The 22,167-nt window shown below is 35.7% G+C and overlaps 1 protein-coding gene across 29 annotated transcripts in view; it reads left to right on the plus strand.

Annotated features, from left to right (window-relative positions):
• The window catches only part of NEDD1 (NEDD1 gamma-tubulin ring complex targeting factor), a 46,234-nt gene that overhangs the window by 22,037 nt on the left and 2,030 nt on the right, over positions 1 to 22,167 (plus strand). For 7 of the 29 annotated variants that reach the window (XM_023631739.2, XM_023631743.2, XM_023631746.2 and 4 more), the window contains 10 exons: positions 3,446 to 3,675; positions 5,078 to 5,279; positions 5,671 to 5,866; positions 6,708 to 6,752; positions 9,056 to 9,184; positions 11,385 to 11,432; positions 12,361 to 12,563; positions 13,291 to 13,444; positions 14,349 to 14,505; positions 21,954 to 22,020. In XM_023631739.2, the coding sequence (XP_023487507.2) occupies positions 3,446 to 3,675; positions 5,078 to 5,279; positions 5,671 to 5,866; positions 6,708 to 6,752; positions 9,056 to 9,184; positions 11,385 to 11,432; positions 12,361 to 12,563; positions 13,291 to 13,444; positions 14,349 to 14,505; positions 21,954 to 22,020 (1,431 nt within the window). Of the gene's footprint in view, positions 1 to 3,445; positions 3,676 to 5,077; positions 5,280 to 5,670; positions 5,969 to 6,707; positions 6,753 to 9,055; positions 9,185 to 11,384; positions 11,433 to 12,360; positions 12,564 to 13,290; positions 13,445 to 14,348; positions 14,506 to 21,953; positions 22,021 to 22,167 lie in introns of all 29 variants that reach the window. The other 22 variants (XM_070254418.1, XM_070254429.1, XM_070254432.1 and 19 more) reach the window with 5 other exon arrangements.

The following is a 22,167-nucleotide window of genomic DNA, read 5'->3' on the forward strand; positions in this document are numbered from 1 at the left end:
TCTAAGCATGAGAACAAAGTCTTAGTCGTGGGGACAAGTTTGATAAATTCAAGTACATAAAAATTTAAAATCTGACAAAAAGGAAGACCTGAAAACAATCAACAAAATTGAAAGGAAAATGGGATAAATATTTATACCTATGAGAGCAAGCTTTAATGTCCTTATTATATTAAGATCCATTCCAAATTACTATTTAAAAAATCTTAATAGCCCAATAGAAAATAAGCAAAGTAGATTAATGGACAATCCACAAAAGAAGGAAGACAAATGGTCACTTAGCATTTTTCAACCAAGAACCTTTAAAGCGTGAACAACAATGAAATACAAATTCTTTTATAAATTAGCAATTTTTAAAAATGATAGTAGTCAGGGTACTGGGAAATTGGAAATAATCTAAATGTCCAACATTAGTTATTTAGATAAATTGATATACTCATACATTCATTATTATCCAGCTATTAAAATCATGTAGTAGAAAATATTAATGACATGGCTAACTTTATATTAATAAAGTATGATCCCAAGTTTTCTGTTGATACTTTACTGAATGCACACAAACATATACAAATATAAAAATACTTAAAGGATATCCCCCAAAATGTTAACCAGTTTTTCTCCAGGTGGTGCCATTATGGATAGTTTTTCTTTTCTTTTTTGTGATTTTTTTTTTTAATTTCCAAATATTGATAGCAGAAGTCAGCACACTATGACCCGTGGGCTGGCCATTATTTTTTTAAATAAAGTTTTATTGTAACAGAGGCATGCTCATTCATTTATGTATTGCCTGTAACTGCTTTTGCAGTACAACAGCGTAAAATATTCTCTGACCCTTTAAGAAAAAGTTTGCCAACCCCTCACCTATAGTGAGTGACAGATTTTTCATATTTGGAAACAACCTCCCTCCTGCACAAGTGCACGCATTCCTACGTAATAATAATATAAGAACAAAATAGCATTGCTTCTTAAAATGCTGGGGTTTCTTTTATCAGCTTCTGAAGATTTTTTTTCTTAGAAATAACTTGAATCTGGAACAAGATAGGGGCTTACTAAGTACTGCTGATACTAAAATGAATGGATACTTATTTTAAATAGACCTCAGTAAATTAATACTTCATTTATCCAGGATCATTGGATACTCTCTTCATGACATTCTAAAGAGATGATGATTTAATAGATGTGGAAAGTTCAGGAATGAAGGTCTGTTATCAGAGAGAGGAGGCATTTAAAGCAATCAGTGTGGCTACCTAAGGGTCTTTTAAGACACTACGTGCAAAAGAGGTTGAATGGGTACATAAACAACAATGAGTAAGAGTCAGAAACCTGTGAAAATAGTGGCAACAGCTACTGTGTCCCTGGCTCTGTGCAGAAATGCTATTTAATCCTCAAAATAACCTTGACAGGCAAACAAGAATATTTTATATTTTGTAGATGGGAACACTGAGGCTTGGAAAATTTAAATAATTTACCCAAGTCATACGGAGTTTGGCTGAGCTCTACTTAAATCCAGGTTTATCTGAGAGGAAGATTTATGATTTTTAGCCACTTTTTTTTTTCTTTTCTTAATGGCTTCCCATATAGGTCCACAGAATTTGAAGCAGTATATGGAATTTAGGTTTTGACTTAACCAAGAAATATGTTTATCTATTGGTAAAGTTCTGTTATGTAAAGTAGTAAGCTCCTTGTTCTCACCACATTCAAGCAGATTCTGGGTGACCATATTTTAAGGATGTTTTAGCAAATTCCTACTGTGGCTAAGAGGTTGAACTTTACAAACTTTGAGAATGCACAAGGTGTATGATTTTAACTAAGAGATTGAACTTTACAAATTTTGAGAATGCACAAGGTCTATGATTTTAATGGTGTTAATTTTTTAAAGTTCTTGTACATTTAATTTAATATAATTATTTAGATTATATGAAGGATCATAACTCTTAAAGTACTGCAGAAACCTTTTAAAAATTAATGTTTTGGTTATGTTTTGATAGGTTGATGTATGACTCTATAAACATTAATTCACTAAGGATCTCTATGTCTTTTATATGGTCAAGGTTCATGTAGTTTACTTTTCCTTGAGTATAGATCAGAGGAAAGATTTGTCTATTCAGATGGATATACTTTTCCTCAGCAAAAATGGAAAATATTATCGAACATTTTTGGTTTGTACTTTAGCCAAATGAAAATGAGGAGCCAAATTTAATGGATGACTGTAGTAATTATCTTACCTTAGGTGTCTGAATAACAAATACTCCTTTTGTTTCCTTAGACTCAATTTGTTTTGTGTTATTCCTAAATATTTTTTGCTGTTGAAGGCTGATATATGTTCTTTTAAAACATCTTAGAAGTAAGTAGAAAATGGGTTTCTAACATGTAAAAGCTTTGGTATCAAATCCTTTTGGAGTGTGATAGGTTAAACTAGATAGAAAAATAAGAAGCTCTCACATTAGACTTTTGTTCTGTGCCGGTCTTAGCTGGGACCTGTATGTATAGCTGCTATCTGCCTCCTAGAACCTGATTCGTTGCTTGACTTGGCGCTGTAACTTAACTGTTCGAAGGTGTCTTACAGCCAGTTTCCCTCTCTTGTGGATTCTACTTAATATTAATTTCTATGCTTACATTGCTGTTTCTGCACAGAGAAAAATTAGCTTAAATGTAAAACACTTAATTTTCAGCACAGTAAATGATAATATCAGTACAAGTTTGAAAGCAGCATTTTAGTAACAGTAGATGAAATTCATTCAGTTTTAATCCAAGACCTGTTTACTCAAAGTGGATCTTTGTTTATTCTGGTCCAGCAGAAACTAGAAAGAGAGAATGTCTCCACTGCCTCCACGGACCAGTGTTTAGAGAAAGGCCAGCATTGCCCTCAGGCTGATGCTTTTGAAACAATGGATATGGTTCATCCCCAGTCTAGAGAGTTGTCAATTCCCCCTTTGTGGATTAGTTAATTTTTTATTATGCTTCAAGTGTTGAATTGCCAGCATGTCAGATGCTTAGTTTAAATAAATATATCCAAATATCTAAAATACATACAGAAAACAAATATGAAATATTGCTTATTCCCTGCCAGTTTTCCTTTATTCTTATTTGTGATTTTGTTGTGACTGGGCGTTTTATTTATGGTGGATGTTCTAACCCTGATGAATTCATGTAGTTAATCTCAATGTATTGTATTCTTCCTTTGAAAAAGAGGAGATTGAGGTAACTGTACTCCACGATAATAAAATCATGACAAATATTCAATTACTAGTACATTGGTTATGTCTTGGGGTCATCTTATAGTCCACTAAATGATTTTATGGTTGTCATGATTGAAACCTGTTACTCTATAAACCAGAGAAGTCCTAAATCCTTTGTGATTAGTGGAGTTGGCCGTTATTTATATAGTTTATGTAAAATGTTCTTATGAATGCTTACAATTACATAAGATTTATTCTTATTTTTGTAGTCTGTTCGGCACTTAAAGTACTCCTTGTTTAAGAAATCGCTACTGGGCAGTGTTTTGGATAACGGAGTAGTTACTCTCTGGGATGTGAATGGTCAGAGTCCGTACCATAACTTTGGCAGTACACATAAAGCTCCAGCTTCAGGCATCTGTTTTTCTCCTGTCAATGAACTGCTGTTTGTAACTATAGGCTTGGATAAAAGAATCATTCTCTATGATACTTCAAGTAAGAAGTAAGTGAGACGTGCTCATTTCTTAATATAGTAACAAATGATTATCATCTCATTAGCAGATATGTTTGTGATTTATATAGACCTCTCATTAACGTTGAGAAGATCTAAAGTTTGTGTACTTGATAATCTAGTAAGATAGAATTTTCTCTTTTTCTTCCCCTGCAGAAAAAAATAGACAAAGCTTGAGTATTCTTCAGAGTACTTCTGGGTGGTGAATGTTGAGGGATAGCATGTTAATGATTTCACATCTTTATTTTAGCACACATGCGTATTACTCTTTTTCAAAATACAACTAAATTTGTATATTTTTAAAGCAATATGATTAATTTGCTTTAAAGTTAATTCATTATCTAGGGCAGGGTTTCTAAACTATTAACATCTGCGCTGGTTAATTCTTGGTTGTCCTGGGCGTTGTAGGATGTTCAGCAGCATCCCTGGCCTCTATCCACTGCCAGTAGCATCCCAGAATAAGCAAGTTTGCCACCGTTGAGAACCACTGATCTAGAGCTAAAGAGTACAAAATCTTCTAAGTATCTGAGTCCATTGTACCTTCTTGTCCTTCTTAGAGTTAGAGATGTGCTTGGTTATCTAAAAGAATAAAGGGAAAAAAGCTGTGAGGGTGCTGCAGGTGTATTCAAGACACCTAACAGTATCTAAAGATCACGTGGAAGAAAATGGTAATATCACCACCAGGGAAGGACTTACTGTCAGCCCTTGTTAACAGTTTACTCTTAGTTATTTCACTCTGTTTTTTTTTTTTTCTGTTTTACTCTTTTCTTTTTGAACTAATTTCCTGAGAACCCTAAGAGTTATAAACCATTCCTCTCTTATACCAGACACTCCAGCAAAGAGCTCAGCTTCAGCAGACTGGTATCCATTTTTCTGTATTAGCTTCCTGAGGATCAAGCCACATGGATTCTGTTAGCTTTTTGGTCCAGAGATCCATAGCTAGGAACAAAGTAGCAGCTGCTCCCTGTGAAAGGTCGTAGTCCTCTTGAGGCCTGTGCAGGCCAGTCAATGACAAGGGGATGCTTAGGATCCCCTTAACCTGAGGCTAGAGCTCTTGCCTATGGCGTAACGCCCAGGAATTCTGTCACATTCACTGCCAAAGTGATAATTACCCAAAGAAATAGGTGCTGCTTCTAGAAGATGTAGAATGAATCTATTGGAAATGAATAGAAAAATAGGATGGAGGGTTCAGCAGTTCCTAACATGCTGTTGTATTGGAAATGTCTCCAAGTCTAATTCTAAATTTCTGCTTTAAACAAGTATTTGGGATGTGTATTCTAAGTAACTTTACCAAATTCTAAGTAACTTTACCAAATTCTAAGTAATTAAGCAGTTATTTATATGTCATATAAGCGTATATACCTCGTACACTCACATGTCCTCTGTTCCTCAGGCTGGTGAAAACTTTAGTGGCTGATGCTCCTCTCACTGCAGTAGATTTCATGCCCGATGGAGCCACATTGGCGATTGGATCTTCCCGTGGGAAAATATATCAGTATGATTTAAGGACGTTGAAATCACCCGTTAAAACCATCAGTGCTCACAAGACATCTGTGCAGTGTATAGCATTTCAGTACTCCACTCCTCTTTCTAAGGTAGGGTATTTTCTTTCTTTTCGGCATTTTTTGTTTTATTAAATAAATCTAGCTCAGAATGTGGATATCATATGTTGTCAATCACACAGTGTAGTTTTGCTTTCTAATCATTTTTATATGAAAGCATTTAAAAAATTTTAATACAAAGCCATTTGATACTTAATTTTAAAACCATTTTTTTTTCACACTTAATTCTTATATTTCTCTCTCTTCAAACATGTTTTAAAAGACTTTTTTGGTTCAGAGGGAAACTCTCAGATCCACTAGCAAGCTTAAGATTTGTAAGGGAAAAAATATATATTTTTTTAACCTAACAGGGAATTTATAAAATATTAATGTATAGTATGGAGCATTAGAAACCTGAGCTTTTAAATATTCCATTACATTTCAGTCAAGTTTAAATAAAGGCTGTTCAACTAAGCCCACAGCTGTGAGCAAACGAAGCGTTAATGTGAACGCCGCTAGTGGAGGAGTTCCGAATTCCGGAATTGTCAGAGAAGTGAGCACCCCTTCCATTGCCACGGTTCTGCCACAGCCCATGACAACCGTTGTGGGGAAAGGAACAGTTGCTGTTCAAGACAAAGCAGGTAAACGTTGCTTGTATATAGTATTCGGAGTTTCCCCTTCCAAGTACTTATCATTAGCACTTTCTTCTAGTGTCCAGAACTCAAATTCATTTGAGTATTTAGGTAAAATTATTAGTAGATAGTGAAAATTGAAGAAGCGAAAATTCTAACTTTAGCTATAAATTTTTTTAAGTAAATGAAAGATATTTCACTTATTCTGTTTAGCTAAAGTTCTGTTGTAAGAAATACTGATTATCTTAAAAATGGGATAATGCCAATTTAGAAATTGTTCATCCTTAATGCCACTACAGACTGGATGACTTTCCATTGTGTCTTCCGATTAATCAGTAGAGAATGTGAAACTTTGATGGTGCTATTATGATTCCATCTCTGAGTTAAAAAAAAAGAAAACTATTAATGACTTCTTTTATTTCACAATTCAGAATGGAAAGCGAGTCAAGTGATGAGTTTTAAGTGCTGGATAGTGCCTGGCACATATTAAGCAGAATATTGGTTGTTTGTTAAAATAAAATAATGAAATAAACATAAATGAAAATATTGCAGTTTTTAAATAATTTCTTCTGCTCTGATAATCATGTTGATGAAACTACTCTTAAAGAATTCATTTAGACTTTGTGAAGGTATATATGATAAGCTTCCTCATACTTATTGTAGAAAATATTGTTTGCGACAATAAGGATCATATTCCTTAAATTCCTGAAAACCTTTTTGTTTTTATTTTAAGAAATTATGCTATACTGTCAACTTGCGACATATTTTTAAAAGTCTACATGGTATATGTAGATATTTCCAAAATAGTCTCATTAGAAATGGATGTATCCATGTCTTTTTTAATTTTCAGGACAAGTACTTGACTTGGACAAAAATGTGTTTTGGTGCCTTCTCAGTGAGTGAGTTTACTATTTCCAAGTAGAAGGAAAAGTAATTTGTTAGACTTGATAGTGTGAAATAGTTTTTTAAAAATAATAAGTATATTCACTGTAAATTTTCTGTGAATATCTACATCATCCTTACAGAAAAATCATTACATACTATGTAGAAAAGTAATTAGGTTCTTCAGAACTCCTGGAAACAAATAGTGTTACTCTCTATTTAAAAGAAGAAATTCTTTTTGAAATATAACTTTAAGTAATGTTTGCCAAGGTGTTGAATTAACTGTATTATGAAATTGTCATTATTTTAAAAAATTATTTTATTTTCATGGTATTAATTTTATTCATAACTTTCAAAAATTAAATGAAAGAAAGATTCTGTCATTTACTGTAAATTTTTTGAAGCCTCCCTGTTATTCATTTAGTTTTTATCAAGGAAGCTCATGCATAACGATGACAGCATTAATTAGAAAATGGAAGACTTGGGTGTTCAGGGTCACTGATTAATGATAACTTTTGGCTGATGAGCAAAGTTTCTGGCAAAATGAATGTTTACTGTGCACCCACAAAGAGTTAGACATTTTGTTTATTTTATTTTGAAATAATTGCAAACTTATAAAAAAGTTTCAATAGTTGTACAAAGAACTCCTGAGTTCTAATACCCTTTAGCAGGTTCACCATTTTATAAATTTTGTAAAATTTATAAATTCCCCATTTTTGCCACATTTGCTTCATCATTTTCTCTCTCTCCATACACACACACACATACACACATGCACGTGTGCGTGCACATGTACCTTCCCCGCCTCTGAAACATTGAGAGTACGTTAGACTTAAGTCTCAGGGCTTTCACTTCCTATTAGGGTGACATTGGGCAGTTTTCTTAACCACTCTGAATCTCATTTTTCTCTTCCATTTATAATACTTAACGTTTAGCATTACTGTGAAAATCAGGGAAAATGTATCGAAAGTGCCTGGCACGTTGTAGGCACTTTGTAAATTATGCTATTGCTAATATTGTCATCATGATTATGATTATCACTATTACTATTATTTTAAGCTTCATGTAAAATAAGTCTAAAGTTTGAAAAAAAATTCATGTTTCTTCTACTGAAGGCGTCCTGATTTAGTTATTGAAAAGAGCCTCTGCAGACTTGTTGCTAGCACTTATTTTCAGTAGGAAACATTTATTTAAGAAGTAAAAAATTAAGGCTTTAGCAGTATTTTAAATGATATCAAATTTCTGTTTCCTAAAGTTCCAGAGGCTAAAGTTATGCATTCAGACAGGTTAGGGACCTGGTAAAAAGAGAGGAAATTTCTTCTATAAAACAGTTTAACTCTTAGTCTTAGTGTAAACACCCTTCCATGATGGTGATATACAAATGTTTGGTTCTATTTTAACTTTCTATCAGGTGTTATCAGAAAAATTTATTTCGTTAGCCAGGCTTGGACATTTTTGGATATACTGGCTGTTCTTTGTTTTTTTCCCAGGCTTTTCAGTTTTTATTTTGGAAATAAATGACAAAACACTTTTTAAAATGTAGTGCTGTAACATGCTACCGATTGAATTGCCAGACTTTCATCAAAGCTCTTGAATCTCTAGAACTCAGTCTTTAACCCAAAAATGAGCAAGAAGCTACTGAGCCTGCAGAGTTCATCTGACAAAGTCCCTGGCCTAAAGGCATGCCTCCACTCTGACTGAGAATAAACTGCTGCCTGCCTCCTTAGGATATCTACTTTCCTATTCTTTATGAGTTTGGTATTCCGTTTTCCTTCCTCTTAGTAAACTTTCATGAGGTTAGTGAAGTCATTTGAGGTTGATAATGCTGAGAGCAATGTTAAGCTCCCACTGTTAGTGAAGAAAAAACAGAAGGGGAAAAAGAGATGTCCATTCACTGCAAGCTGAGAAAAGGAACTGGCATTACTTGATGCTGCTATATGTTAGGCATTGTGTGATACACCTTACAGGCTTTTAAAAAATCGTTTGTAGGTGATCATAAGAGTGAGTCAGTCAGTAACAAAAATAAGTTGTGGTCAGTATACTTTGTTTAAGACGGAGGCAAAATAAGTTATTTTAGAAAAGTTCCATCAAAATGGCTGGTGGTGTTATATGGATAAATAAGTTAATTGGCTTTTGAGGAGCCCTTCATTCCATGCAAATGTTAACTAAGCTATTGTTGTATTCTGCTTTCTTGTCCTCATGCTTGCAGTGTTAATATTACCAATAATGTGGGTAATGCATTAATTTTTGGAACCTAGCTTCTGATAAATTTATTTAGATGTAGTAACACTTATTTTTATATCTAATTCCTATCAGGTTTGCCTCGAAGCATAAATACAGATATTTTAACTAAGGAAACAGACAGTGGAAAAAATCAGGATTTCTCTAGCTTTGATGATACTGGAAAAAGTAGTTTAGGTGACATGTTCTCACCTATCAGAGATGGTAAGTCTGTTCAGATCAGAGGATCATGTTCTCTTGCTGGTAGTCATTACATTTTTATTATGGCTAAAAGATATGGGTAATATCTTCAGTCTAACTCTATTCATGACAGTTTGCTTAATTTTGTCAATCCCCGGGGTGGTATCTTTTCCTTTGCCCTGATATTTCAAATGTTATCATTCCAAAATATGTGCTGGTAATTTTCACATGGGAACTCTGCAAATAGCTCTCAAGTTAGCATTTTAATTTCCACAGAAGTTTTGCCTCCATAGGCAGTCTTTTACTTCTATCTACTTGTAAATAGATCTTCCAAAATTCTTGTATGATTTTGAAAGGCAAAAAAATATCTTCCTAACTTAAAAAAATTTGTTTCTTTGATTATTAGTATTTAATTGGTATTTATTAAGTGTTTTCTTGGAGAAACATGGCTAGGTGATAGATTGCCTCATCTTTTACACTAATTATATGTGGAAGTACCATACACTCACACACATTCTCTGCTTTGCTAGTAGATTGTTGCCATTAAAAAGAAGAAAAACCCAAACTTGGCCAGCTTAATAACTGGAAACATTATATCTCATTGTTCTTCACACTGTATGAACTAGGTGTGGGGTTTGGCTGTGCTTTTTGGTACTATTGTTCGTGCCGTTTTCCTTAATGGGCTAGTCTCACTGTTCATAGCAGTATTGTCAACAATATGGTAAATTTCTAGAGGATATTTTGGCAGACTTAAATATTCATACTTTTTGGCCAGTTTACTAAGAAAATTTTCAGAGAAGGTGAATGGTACAGAATTATTAGGTACAGAATTATTAGGTGACAGTACAGAATTATTGAGTGTCTTCTGCCTTTACCCCATCCTGAAAATCACTGCTAAAATTGCTTGGTCAGATTCCCCAGTCTTCAACCTAATGAAAGAGGAAGGATTCCTTTCATTCAGGATGAAGAGAGGTCAGGCTACATAGTTAAAGAGTAAGTAGAGGAAAGATGTGAGCAAAGGAGGGAAAAGTGGCTTGGGCTGGATTGAGAAAGGTTTTGGAGGTTGGTACCCAGTTGGGGAGCTTGGCTTATGAGAAGCCTGGAGTAACTTGTGGACTGAATGGTGTAGGAAGGGGCTTTTTGGAAGTGTTTGAGTTATAAATGAAATCTTCTTTAATTGTTTTTAGGAGAAATGAATAAAGGATAGAAATTCTTCTTTAATTACTTTTGCTATTTTTAAAAGTAGGATTAGAATTTGAACCATATGCCCTTCATTTATTAGAGTTTCATGTTATTGATAAGGAAGAAACATGAATGCTAAATATAGTATTGGTTTTCATAGTCAAGAGATTTGTGTTTTAATCTCAAGGATGCAACTCTACTTAGATAAAAGGCTTAACCTTTTGTGCCTCAATTTCTTCATCTTTTAAACAAGAATATGTCTGTTTTTGTTAAGAGAAAACTAATAACTTCTAAAAATGTGTGGTGCTGTGCACTGGCTAGATGTGTATACACATGCAGAGAGATGGACAGATGGATGTATGGATGGGTGAATGATAGTCCTACTAATATGATAATAATGTATGGTAATTTGTTGGCCGTTTGAATTTCTGGTGAATTTTTTTGACCTTTGCCCATTTTTCTATTAATCTGTTAAAAGGGAGTCAAACAATTTTTGGTCGTTAATTGGTAAATGAATAATATTACAGTACTGAAATATTCTCATATGTATTCTACCATTGAAATAAATATTAATAAAACCTTATGTTTTTTATAACATGGTATTGCTTGCAAAATATGTTTACATTATTTCAGTTGTTCCTCAAAACAATCTTGTGAAATGGTCAGGGCATACTCCCCATTATATAGATGCAGAAACTGAAGCTTAATTGTAGTAAAGTCTTGTCCAAGGTCACAAAGCTTTTAAGTGGTATAGGCGGAACTGGATTACAGATCTCTGCAGCCTACTCCAGTGCTTTTTCTAGTGTACTTTTCTGTGTCGTTAAGTGACTCTATGCCATAGAATTCTTTTTGTATTTGCATCTATGTATGAAGCTAAAAAAATAAAAAGGAAGTTTATATGAGTACTAGCTTTAACTTCCCTAGAGATTTTCCTTCTTAAAATCGTTAGTCTCTGTACTCTTTAGGAGTTTAATAGGAAACTTAAGTTGCTATGGCTTCTTTTTCACTATTTCTAAAATTTGTTTTTCTAATTTTGTTATAGATGCTGTAGTTAACAAGGGAGGTGATGAGTCCGTAGGCAAAGGAGATGGTAAGAACTATTGAGAAATATTTTTATGAAAATTAAAAGTGGTGTTGTGTTATTTATTGCTGTGTAACAAATTACCCCAACATTTTGAAGCTTAAAAGAACAAACGTTTATCATCTCACAATTGTGGCTTAAGAATCCAATCATGACGTAGCTGGGTGTGTCTGGCTTCAGGTCTCTCTTGATGCTTTAATCAGGGTGTCAAGAGGGCTGCAGTCATCTCAGGGCTTGACTGGGCAAGGATCTGCTTCCAAGCTCATTCATGTGGCCATTGGCCAAAGACACCAGTTCCTTCCCGCGTGGGCCCCTACAGGGCAGTGGACGACATGGCAGCTGGCTTCCCTCAGAGCTGGTGAGCAAGAGAGTGAGAGAGGGCACTCAGATGGAAGCCACAGTGTTTGTAACCTTATCTTGGAAGTGAAAGCCCACCACTCTTGCTATATTCTCTTTGTTAGAATCAAGTCACCACTAGGTCCATCCCACAGTCGAAGGCCAGATGACACGAGTGCGTGGATCCATGCCAGAAGGCAGGGACGCTTAGGAGCCATCTTAGAGGCTGCCTGCCAAGACCTACTGCAGATCTACCACATTAACAGTCTTCAGTTACCAAAAACTAATATCGACTGAAATGTTCATTGTGTTTTGCAGTTTTCAAAATATTTTCATATACAATATCTCTTTTAACTCTCACCACTCAGGGAGATAGATATCATTCACATTCATAGATCAGGAAACAGTCACAGAGCTTTATGACTTTTGCCCAAAAATACACATCAAGTAAGGGGTAGAGCTGACAAATGAACCTATCTTCTAAATCCAAATCACATGTCTTTCTACCGTATTGACCTGTCTGTCGTGTTATGTTCTTTTCTTAAATATGCAAGATTGGGGAACATCATATGCAAATGCTGTTTTTTCTCTTCTTTTTCAGGCCTTGACTTTTTACCACAGTTGAACTCAGTGTTTCCTCCAAGAAAAAATCCAGTAGCTTCCAGTGCTGCAATACTGCATTCTAGTCCTCTGAATGTCTTTTTGGGCTCTCCAGGGAAAGAAGAAAATGAAAATCATGATCTGACAGCTGAATCTAAGAAAATCTATCTGGGTAAACAGGAACCTAAGGACTCCTTCAAACAGGTACCTGCCTGAAAATGATACTGAACTCACTGTGTGTGTTTATCACTAGCAAGAATAAGGGAGCTCATCACTGGAGAGCCGGCAGCTGCCAGTGGGTGTGTCCTAATTATTGACAGTTCTGGGCACTTACTAGGTAGAAAAATCTTCTTAAATCTTTATGTCACATGTTAAAAACTAAAGGGTACTTTTGAAATCTTTCTTTGGATATTTTGGAAGTAATAGCAGATGTAAACTTATACTGTCTTTTTCTAAGACAAGATACTTGATTTAACTTTGTAAGAATATTTTATACCTGAATTCTTTTAAAATGTGTTTCTATTGCAACAGAAAGCACCAATTTGGTGGTCAAGTCATCTACCCTAAGCCTTAGAGCAAACTGATGGTGCTAAGAATGTAATTCATCATCATTACTTCAGCTATAGTATAGTATCCAATGTAGAAGTGGTTTTTTTTGCTTGTGATTGCCATTTTAAATGATATTCAGCACCAGATGCTTAGTAAATCAGCTTTTCCTCATCTTGTTATCATTGAAGTTGTTTTTGATTAGTAAACTTGATTTATTTTGGGACTAGTCCTAGCAATTTCTTTTTCTCCTTCTATGTCCCTTCCTATTCTTTTGTTCCCTGACCCTACCTACTGGGACAAAAGAGAAAAGCAAGTATAAATTATATGGACAATATGGATAAAACCAGAATTTATATATTAATTGTTTATTTAAAATGTGAAGTTTGCACAGTTGATCTCTGGTGCTGAAACTGGAAATCTGAATACCTCTCCATCATCTAATCAAACGAGAAGTCCTGAGAAATTTGAAAAGCCGGAGAAAGAAATTGAAGCCCACTTAATACATGAAGCCCCGGTCAATGGATCCTCAACTCCAAGTGAGTACATAACACTTCCTGATGTTTGAAAGTGTTAAGTTGAAAACTCCCACTATTAACTTGAAAAGGATAAATAGGGTGATCATGGACTGAAAAAGTTCAAGGAGTTTAAAATTTATGACACTTCTCTAGTGTAACTCTCTTACTGAAAGACAATAAAATGTGTATGAATGGTTAAATTCAACCATGTTGATTTGATATTCTTTTGGTGTGAATTTCATTTTCAGTCTAATTTGTAAGTGTCTTGATCTAATATGGTACAGATAGGAATATAATGTAGGACCCTTTGAAAATGGGTCATTAACTACTTGAGATTATCTCTTTTTTTTTCATTGAAGTCCTAACCATAGAGTTCATGCAACCCACCCTAAAAACTTGATCACATTTAAAGGGATGTTAGTATTAGGTTCAGCTCTGTTGTCTACCATTCAAAGCAACTCTTTGTATAGAAGCAACTCTTTTTATAGACATCTGTAGTTGACTTTAGGTTTTCCATGGATATATTGTGTTAGCTTAAACTCTGGGGCTTTGCCTGTAGCACTACTTTACTGCTGTACTCCTTCTGTTTGTTTTTAATAGTCTTGGTTTATCTAGTTTGTGGTGCAGCTTGTCACATTCATCTTTTATAAGAGGAAATGGTTTGGAGATTCTTCAAGATTAATCCCTCTGTCGTATGTTATTACATTAGACAGTTGGCAGTTTATATATATAGATAGATGACTATTAGAAATTATGTCATAGAAAGTTTCTAAGATTTGTATTCCAGACTGAATTTTTCTAAATGTCACAGGAACACTGTTCTTTACCAGTTTTTCAAGTTTTCTCATGCCAAATCTTATTTAGAAATGTTTGATGTCTCTTAGTCCAAGTTGACTATTAATATTTTCCTCATTTTTTATTTTAGATCCAAAGATAGCATCCTCTGTCAGTGCTGGAGTTGCCAGTTCACTATCAGAAAAAATAGCTGATACTATTGGAAATAATCGGCCAAATGCACCATTGACATCTGTTCAAATCCGTTTTATTCAGAACATGATACAGGAAACATTGGATGACTTTAGGTAGTCATTGTGAAATTCCACTTTCTACCTAGAATTTTACTGTTTTTTTTTTATTAGATGTAAAACTAGAACTGTAAGTAGTGTTGGTGGTTTACTGCTTTTGCCTAGATTCTGGTGTCCATAAAACCATAGAAAACATTATGAGTTTTGTTGATCTTGATGTACTGAATTTATTGAATATCAGCCAGGAAAAGGCACATTTGCCGAGGGCAATTATTAGATAACTTGGCAGGACAGTCTAGCAGGCAGGCTGCCATTGTGAATTTTGTAATCATCAAAATTTGGACAGATTCTGGTAAGCTCAAGTGGGATTCTTATATACAGTATTTATAGATCTTATATTATAGATAAGTATGCTATGTGCAGTAATGTAGTAAAGAAAAATATTTTTTAAAGGAGTTCTGATTACTTTCAGATAGAATACATCATAATGTAATACTTAATTTAAAAATATTCTTGCCCAGATCTACCCTTGGCTTCTCATCCTTTGGATTTTGAACAGTGTGAGAATGCTGCTTCCTTTTACTTATCTCAATATACTTTGGAAGCTATTTTCAATTGTTAGAATCTTTTTTTTCCCTTTCTGATCTATATTTACTTAGTATTCTAGCTCAGATTTGGATTATTGTGAACAAGAATGTTGGAGAAGAAACACAGTTTTTGTTGGTGCATGTTTCTTTTTAATGTTAAAAATGCTTCAATATATATATTTTTAAGGGTTAACAAATAAATTTTTAAGGAAAAATCATCGTTTTGGCATTTGCGCTGTGCCTAGTATATGTACTAGATAGTAAGGGTGCAAAAAGGAATGATCTGTCTGCAAAGGCCTTATGATTTAATTGGGATTGGTACAGTGTCCTGCCATGGTGTGTGTTTCTTTAATGTGGATTAATTCACTTGTGATTGGTAAATAGGGGAGTGATGACAATGTGATGAGGAGATTTTGTTGCTTCATGTAACAGCAGCCAAAACAGTGTCCATCTCTTCCTTTTCCCTTCCTCTTAACTTGGTTTGGCTGTCTGCCTTGTGTTAGGAAGTACTAATTTTGTGATTATTCCCCATCTTTGCACATTTTATCCTTGCCTCCATGCTTGACACCCCCAATCCTTCCTTCTATCTTCTTTCCCCTTTTATCAAATGAGTCACTTTTTTTAAGGTAAAGACTTTTATTATTTAATATTTAAACTATGCCGGTATTTTTATTAGAATTTGTTTTTGTTAGTGCCTTGGTTACAGAGTTGCATAAATTTTAAGTGTCACAATCTTTTTTCTTTAAGTCCTGTTATTTTCTTTTCTCTTAACTTTCTTTTTATTGGTTTTATTGTGATAAGAACGCTTAACGTGAGATCTGCCCTTTTAATAGACTTTTAATTGTACAATACAGTATTCTTAACTATAAGTACAGTGTTGTACAGCAGATCTCTCCAACGTGTTCTTTTTGTATAACTGAAATTTTATACTCGTTGATTAACAATTCCGTTTTCCCTTCTCCCCAACCCCTGACACCCGTAATTCTGTTCTTTGCTTCCATGAGTTTGACTGTTTTAGATATCTCACGTAAGTGGAATCACGTAGTATTTGTTCTTCTGTGACTGGCTTATTTTACTTAGCCTTGTGTCCTCCAGGTTTATCCATGTTGTCACTTATTGCAAGATTTCCTTCTTTTTTAAGGCTGAATAATACTCCATTATGTATATACCATATTTTAAAAATCTGATTCTGTTAACTTCAATGCACAGTTTTAAAGAAAACAAGGTTTTCAGGAATACATATATATGACAAAATAGCAGAATTGTCTGGATACAACTGACTATAATATGTGGATAAAGCAATGTTGGAAACACAGAAAGGGAGCCGTTCTTCTGCTGGGGCAGAGTTAGAAAGATATCGCTGCCCTGCCTCAGCTTTCAGCTGCCTTGCATGCCTGTACCTGGGGCGTTGGGGTACAGGGGGCCTGCAGAGGTCTCTCTCAGCTCTTCCGCCCCTCTGTCAACAATAGGCAGTCTCTTCTTGGGACTCAGTGAGGACTCAGAATGGCTCAGAAGATCTCTGTAAATCCACCTGCCCTGACCTCAGGTCTTGCACAGCTGCGCCTTACAGTGGACGGACAGAAGAGGGTGTTGAGGGGCCATGAGCTGTTCTCCCTCAGCTCTGGCGGCTGCCTTCTCCACGGGGGCCTCAAGTGCTTCGGAGGGCTTACTCTCAGTTCTCCTCCCCTGCCCTGAGTCTTCACCAGGCTCTGTGCATCTGTGCCTTGGGGAGTGGGGGTGGGGAGTGGGAGTGGGATGGGGTTTCTCTCAGCCCTCCTGTTCTGCCTCTGAACTGTTACATAAGCAATGAATGAAGGCCTGTGGGGCAAAGTTGGTGGGTGAACGGAGATTTCTTTGTGACTGGGACTCTTTGGGATTCTAAACTGTTGTTCTAGTCTTCACTTGGCCTTTAAAAATCTGTAAAAATTTCAAGTAGTTCTTAACCCTATCCATGGCAGCTTTCTTCCCCGACTGCTCTGTCAGGGATGAAAGCAGTCATGGGGCTCTCTTCTCCTAGGAGGACTCATCATTTTCTGGATTTTAGTTAGTTTAGGTTTCTTTGCAATCTCAAAGTTGAATTTAAAAGTGTGTGCTTTTATAGATTCTCTGGCTCGTTCTCGTTAGGGTTGGAGAGATTACATCTTAAGTGGAAGTCTGTGGGTCTATTCCTGTTATCTTTCAAGAAGACCTAAGTTTCTTCTGACAGGTAGATCACTTTGATCCTGTACTTGCTGGGTTTCAGGTCTTCTTAGGGCCAGTTTATTTCTGGTTTGCCTTTATTCCTAAGGTTTTGTCTGTGCCCTTCTAGGATCTCAGCTGAATGTCTGGAGTATTCACCAGGCCTTTTTGCCTTGGTGGGTCCTGAAATTTAACCTCCATTTCCCCAGCATCTCAAGGCTGCTGAAATCTGTCTCTACTCTTTAGCTGCTACTTTATTTTTGGTTTCCTGTCATCTAGCCCTGTGTGAGCATTGCTTAGGAGCCAACAGATGTCTCTAGGGGAAATTGCAATTTCAGATTTACTTTTCTGCAGCTTCCCCGTTTTCAGGATCTTGGACCTGGCAGCCTTGGCTGCCTTGGCGGTCCCAAACTCTAAGACTCCCCGACCCAGTGAGACTCTCAAGTTCTAGCGCTGTGTTTTCAGCTCAGCCTCTTTTCTCACACTGTGGAATCAGCACATCCCCGAGAGGGAAAAGCAGAGGTAAACGTGGGGCTTACCTCATAGATTTCCCTTCTTTGCAAGACCTCGGCCCCTCAGATCCTGGCTACCTTAGTGGTTCTCTGATTCCTTCAACTTTAATACAGCTTCTGTCATAACTGAAAGCAGAAGAGAAAATTTTTTTAATAGACCCTTATATTTGCAATGGAAAAAATGAGGTTCCTTAGGAGTAAATGTAACCAAAGATGGTAAAAGATCTTTATAGAAAAACATTAAAAAAATTTATTAGAAAGCATTAACACTTAAATAAATGGAAAGATGTTATGAAGATGTCAGTTCCTCTAAATTGGTCTATAGATTGAATGCAATTCCAATCAAATCCCAACTGGGTTTTTGGGAAGAAGATGATGGGATAATTCCAAAATGTATATGAAAGAAGAAATGATCTGGGAATAACCAAGAGACTTTATGGAAGAATAGGTTGAAGGGGACTTGTTTGTCAGATGGATAAGCTTAATTATTAAGCTATAATTAAAATAGTGTAGCATTAGCATGGGGTGGACAAATTGCCCAAAGCAATCAAATAGACCAGAAAGAAACCTATGCATATATGGAAATGTGATGTACGAGAGGAAAAGTATGGATCCCTATTCCATGCTATTAAAATAGTCAGAGTTTAAATGTAAAGGGAAAAAGTTTAGGCATCGTAAGAGAATTTATATATGACTTCCGAGTAGGGAAGTTATTAAAAAATAGGAGGATACACTATCTATAAAAATAGATTGGTAAATTTGACCGCATTTTTCGGTTAGTAAATTTGAGAATACTAATAAGATCTGTTCATCACAAGACACCATTAACGATGTAAAGGGGAAAAAAGTCTGCAGTACTTGAATAACCAGCAAAGGATTAGGTTATGTAAAGAACTCATAGATAAATAAGAAAAAAAGACATTCAATAGAAAAATAGTTAAAAGACACTGAAAGATATTTCACAGAAGAGGAATGGTATATGAACATAAGGAAAGATGCTCAACCCTGTGATTAATCAGAGAACTGAAAATGTAGTGCAGTGCCATTTCACACCCGTTCGATGAGAAAATACTGTACGAAGTCTGGCAACACCAAGTCTTGGTGTGGATATAGAGCAAGAGGAACTCTGTTATACTGATGATGAGCATGTCTATTGATACTACCACTTCGGAAAACACTTTGTATTGTTTTGTAAAACTAAAGAAGTATATGTCTGGATCATACCTATAACTCAGCATCTACAGAAATTGGCACATATAGGTTGGGAGATATATCCATGATTGCTTATAAAAACATTGTTATAATAAAAACTTTAAAACAATCCAGATGTTAACTGACAGGAAATCGTATACACCAGTATAAGTCAGTGTGTTACAGATATATAGAACATGAATCTTGAAAACATGATATTTGATTATTTTTTAAATGTACACTACTCAAAACTACATAGGGTGTGGTCCCCTTTTTATAATGCTCAAAAGCAAGTACAGCAAAAATATATTGAGTACAGATTCCGTGTTATACAAATGTGTTTTTTTAAATTGAATTCATAATAGTTTACAACATTCTGAAGTTTCAGTTGTCCATTATTTCTTGTCCGTCACCGTAGAAGTGCTCCCCTTCACTCCCTGTGCCCACCCCCAGCCCCCTTCTCCTGGTAACCGCTCAACTGTTCTCTTTGTGTGTTTGTTTATATTCCACATATGAGTGAAATGATACAGTGTTTTTCTTTGTCTGGCTTATTTTGCTTAACATAATACCCTCCAGGTCCATCTATGTTGTGAATGGGATGATTTTGTCTTTTTTTTGTGACTAAATAGTATTCTATCATGTATATATATATATATATACACACACACACACCACATCTTCTCTATCCAGTCATCAGTCGGGCACTTGGGTTGCTTCCACATCTTGGTTATTGTGGATAATGCTGCAGTGAACATAGGGGTGTGTAGGTCTCTTAGGATTGTTGATTTGAACATCGTTTCATATGCCTGTTGGCCATCTGTATATCTTCTTTGGAAAAATGTCTGTTCATATCCTCTGCCCATTTTTTGACTGAGTTGTTTGTTTTTTTGTTGTTCAGTTGTGAGTTCATTATATATTAAGGAAATTAACCCCTTGTTGGATATATGATTTTCAAATATTATCTCAGAATTTGGTGGATTGTCTTTTTGTTCTGATCTTGGTTTCCTTTGCCTTGCAGAAGCTCTTTAGTCTGATGAAGTCCCACTTGTTTATTTTTTCTCTTGTTTCCTTTGTCCAAGAAGACATGGTATTTGAAAAGATCCTTTTAAGATCGGTGTCAAAGAGTGTGCTACCTATATTTTCTTCCAGAAGTTTTATGGTTTCAGTTCTTACCTTCAAATCTTTGATCCATTTTCAGTTTATTTTTATGTATGGCATAAGATGATGGTCTGCTTTCCTTCTTTTGCCTGTGGCTGTCCAGTTTTCCAAACACTATTTATTGAAGAGACTATCTTTTCTCCATTGTATATTCTTAGCTCCTTTGTCGAAGATTAGCTGCCCATAGATGTGTGGTTTATTTCTGGGCTTTCAATTCTGTTCCATTGATCTGTGTGCCTGTTTTTGTACCAGTACCATGCTGGTTTTATTACTATAGCTTTGTAGTACATTTTGAAGTCAGGGATTGTGATGCCTCCAGCTTTATTGTTTTTCCACAGGATTGCTTTAGCTATTCGGGCTCTTTCGTTGCCTCCATATGAATTTTAGGATTCTTTGTTCTGTTTCTGTGAAGAATGTTATTGGGATTGCATTGAACCTGTAGATTGCTCTAGGTAGTATGGACATTTTAACTGTTTATTCTTCCAATGCGTGTGCCTGGAGTATCTTTCCATTTCTTCATATCATTATCATGATCAACGCTTCCACCTGTCACTACTGGGTGGGGGTCAAGAGCTGCATATTCCAAGCACGCTGTAATCCACAGGACAGCTCCCAGGTGCTGGTCTGGGGCGCCGCGCTTGGGGAGGAGCGCTTTCTTTCTCCTGCATAATCTTGGGGGCTTCTTGCTCTGCCCTTGCTGTCTGCTCTCCTGGGGTGTTGGCTTGATGAAGACACCTCTGCGAAAGCTAGTCACATCTGTAGGGGCTTTCCCCCAGGCTGTGAGGGACCTTGGAGATCTGTGGTGGTCTGCAGAGGGCCACCACTCCCTCCCTGCTTTCCTCCCGGAGGCCACGCGCAGTCCCTAGGTTGCTGTCCTTCAGGGAGGAAGAGATGCATTCTCATACCTTGTTCCAATTCCTTAGGGCAGGGGTGGGGGCTCCAGCACCTCCACCTTCTGAGGTATGGCTGCGTGGGTCTCTCAGACATCTTTTGTGTTGTGTGGATGTCCTCTGTTGGAATGTGAATGTCCTTTTTGTTGTATCTTTGAGGGGAAAGTTTACAGGGAGGACTCACTCTGCCATGATGCTGATGTCACTCTATACAAATGTTTTTTTTTTTTTTTTTCAGCATTTGTTTGCTTAAACAAAATTCAGCAGAATAGTTACTTCTTTCTTGGTCTTCTCCCAAGAGTTAAGCAATGGAATCAGGCAGGAGCACACAGGAAGCTTCTATGATCTTGCTAGTTAGTGTTCCAGCTCATAAATTGTGTGATGGGTGACTGAATGTTTCTTTTATTGTTATACTTCATAATTTTCATGTATTCTTTTCTAGTCACGAATTAATTGTATTTTATTGAGTAACCTCTGTAATAACCACCCAAATAGCCCTTTTCCATTCTATTGGAAGTATTTTTTTAATAGCAAAAATATTGATAATAGTTAAAGCATTGTAACCTAGTGAATTATCTGAATTTCATTGTAGTATAAACATGTCTTTCCTTGATAATTTCTATATTCAGGAATGTAGTGTAGTGAGAGTTCTGGAGGCAGACAGCTTTGGTTTATATCCTGGCTCCACCATTTGCTGGTTCTGTGACTTTGGATAAGTTATAACTGGTCTATGGATTATTTACTTCATTGGTAAAACAGAGGAAATAATTGTATCTAGTTGTGAAGATTAAATAAGTTCTTACATTTAAAGTACAAGAAACAGTGCCTAGCATGTAGTAAATAAATGCTAGGTGCATTGGTATTTTTATTATTGTAATAATAATTATTAACATACAATAATTTGAAACCAAAGTTTAGCCAGTTTCTTGAATGATCTAGAAGTGGTAAAACTGTTATAATTCTAACAAGTATTTTATATTCTTCCCTAGAGAAGCATGCCATAGGGACATTGTGAATTTGCAAGTGGAGATGATTAAACAGTTTCATATGCAATTGGTATGTATGACAAATTTTGTTTTAAATGAGTGAGGAGTTGTGGATCTGAAAAATCCATTCAAGGACAATATATTTTTACTTAGTTATATCTATTTGCTAAATAAATAAACAGGGAGTTTTAGAAATTTACTAAGTAAAATAGATTTT

This window comes from Equus caballus, chromosome 28 (assembly GCF_041296265.1).
Source record: "Equus caballus isolate H_3958 breed thoroughbred chromosome 28, TB-T2T, whole genome shotgun sequence".
NCBI lineage: Eukaryota > Metazoa > Chordata > Mammalia > Perissodactyla > Equidae > Equus > Equus caballus.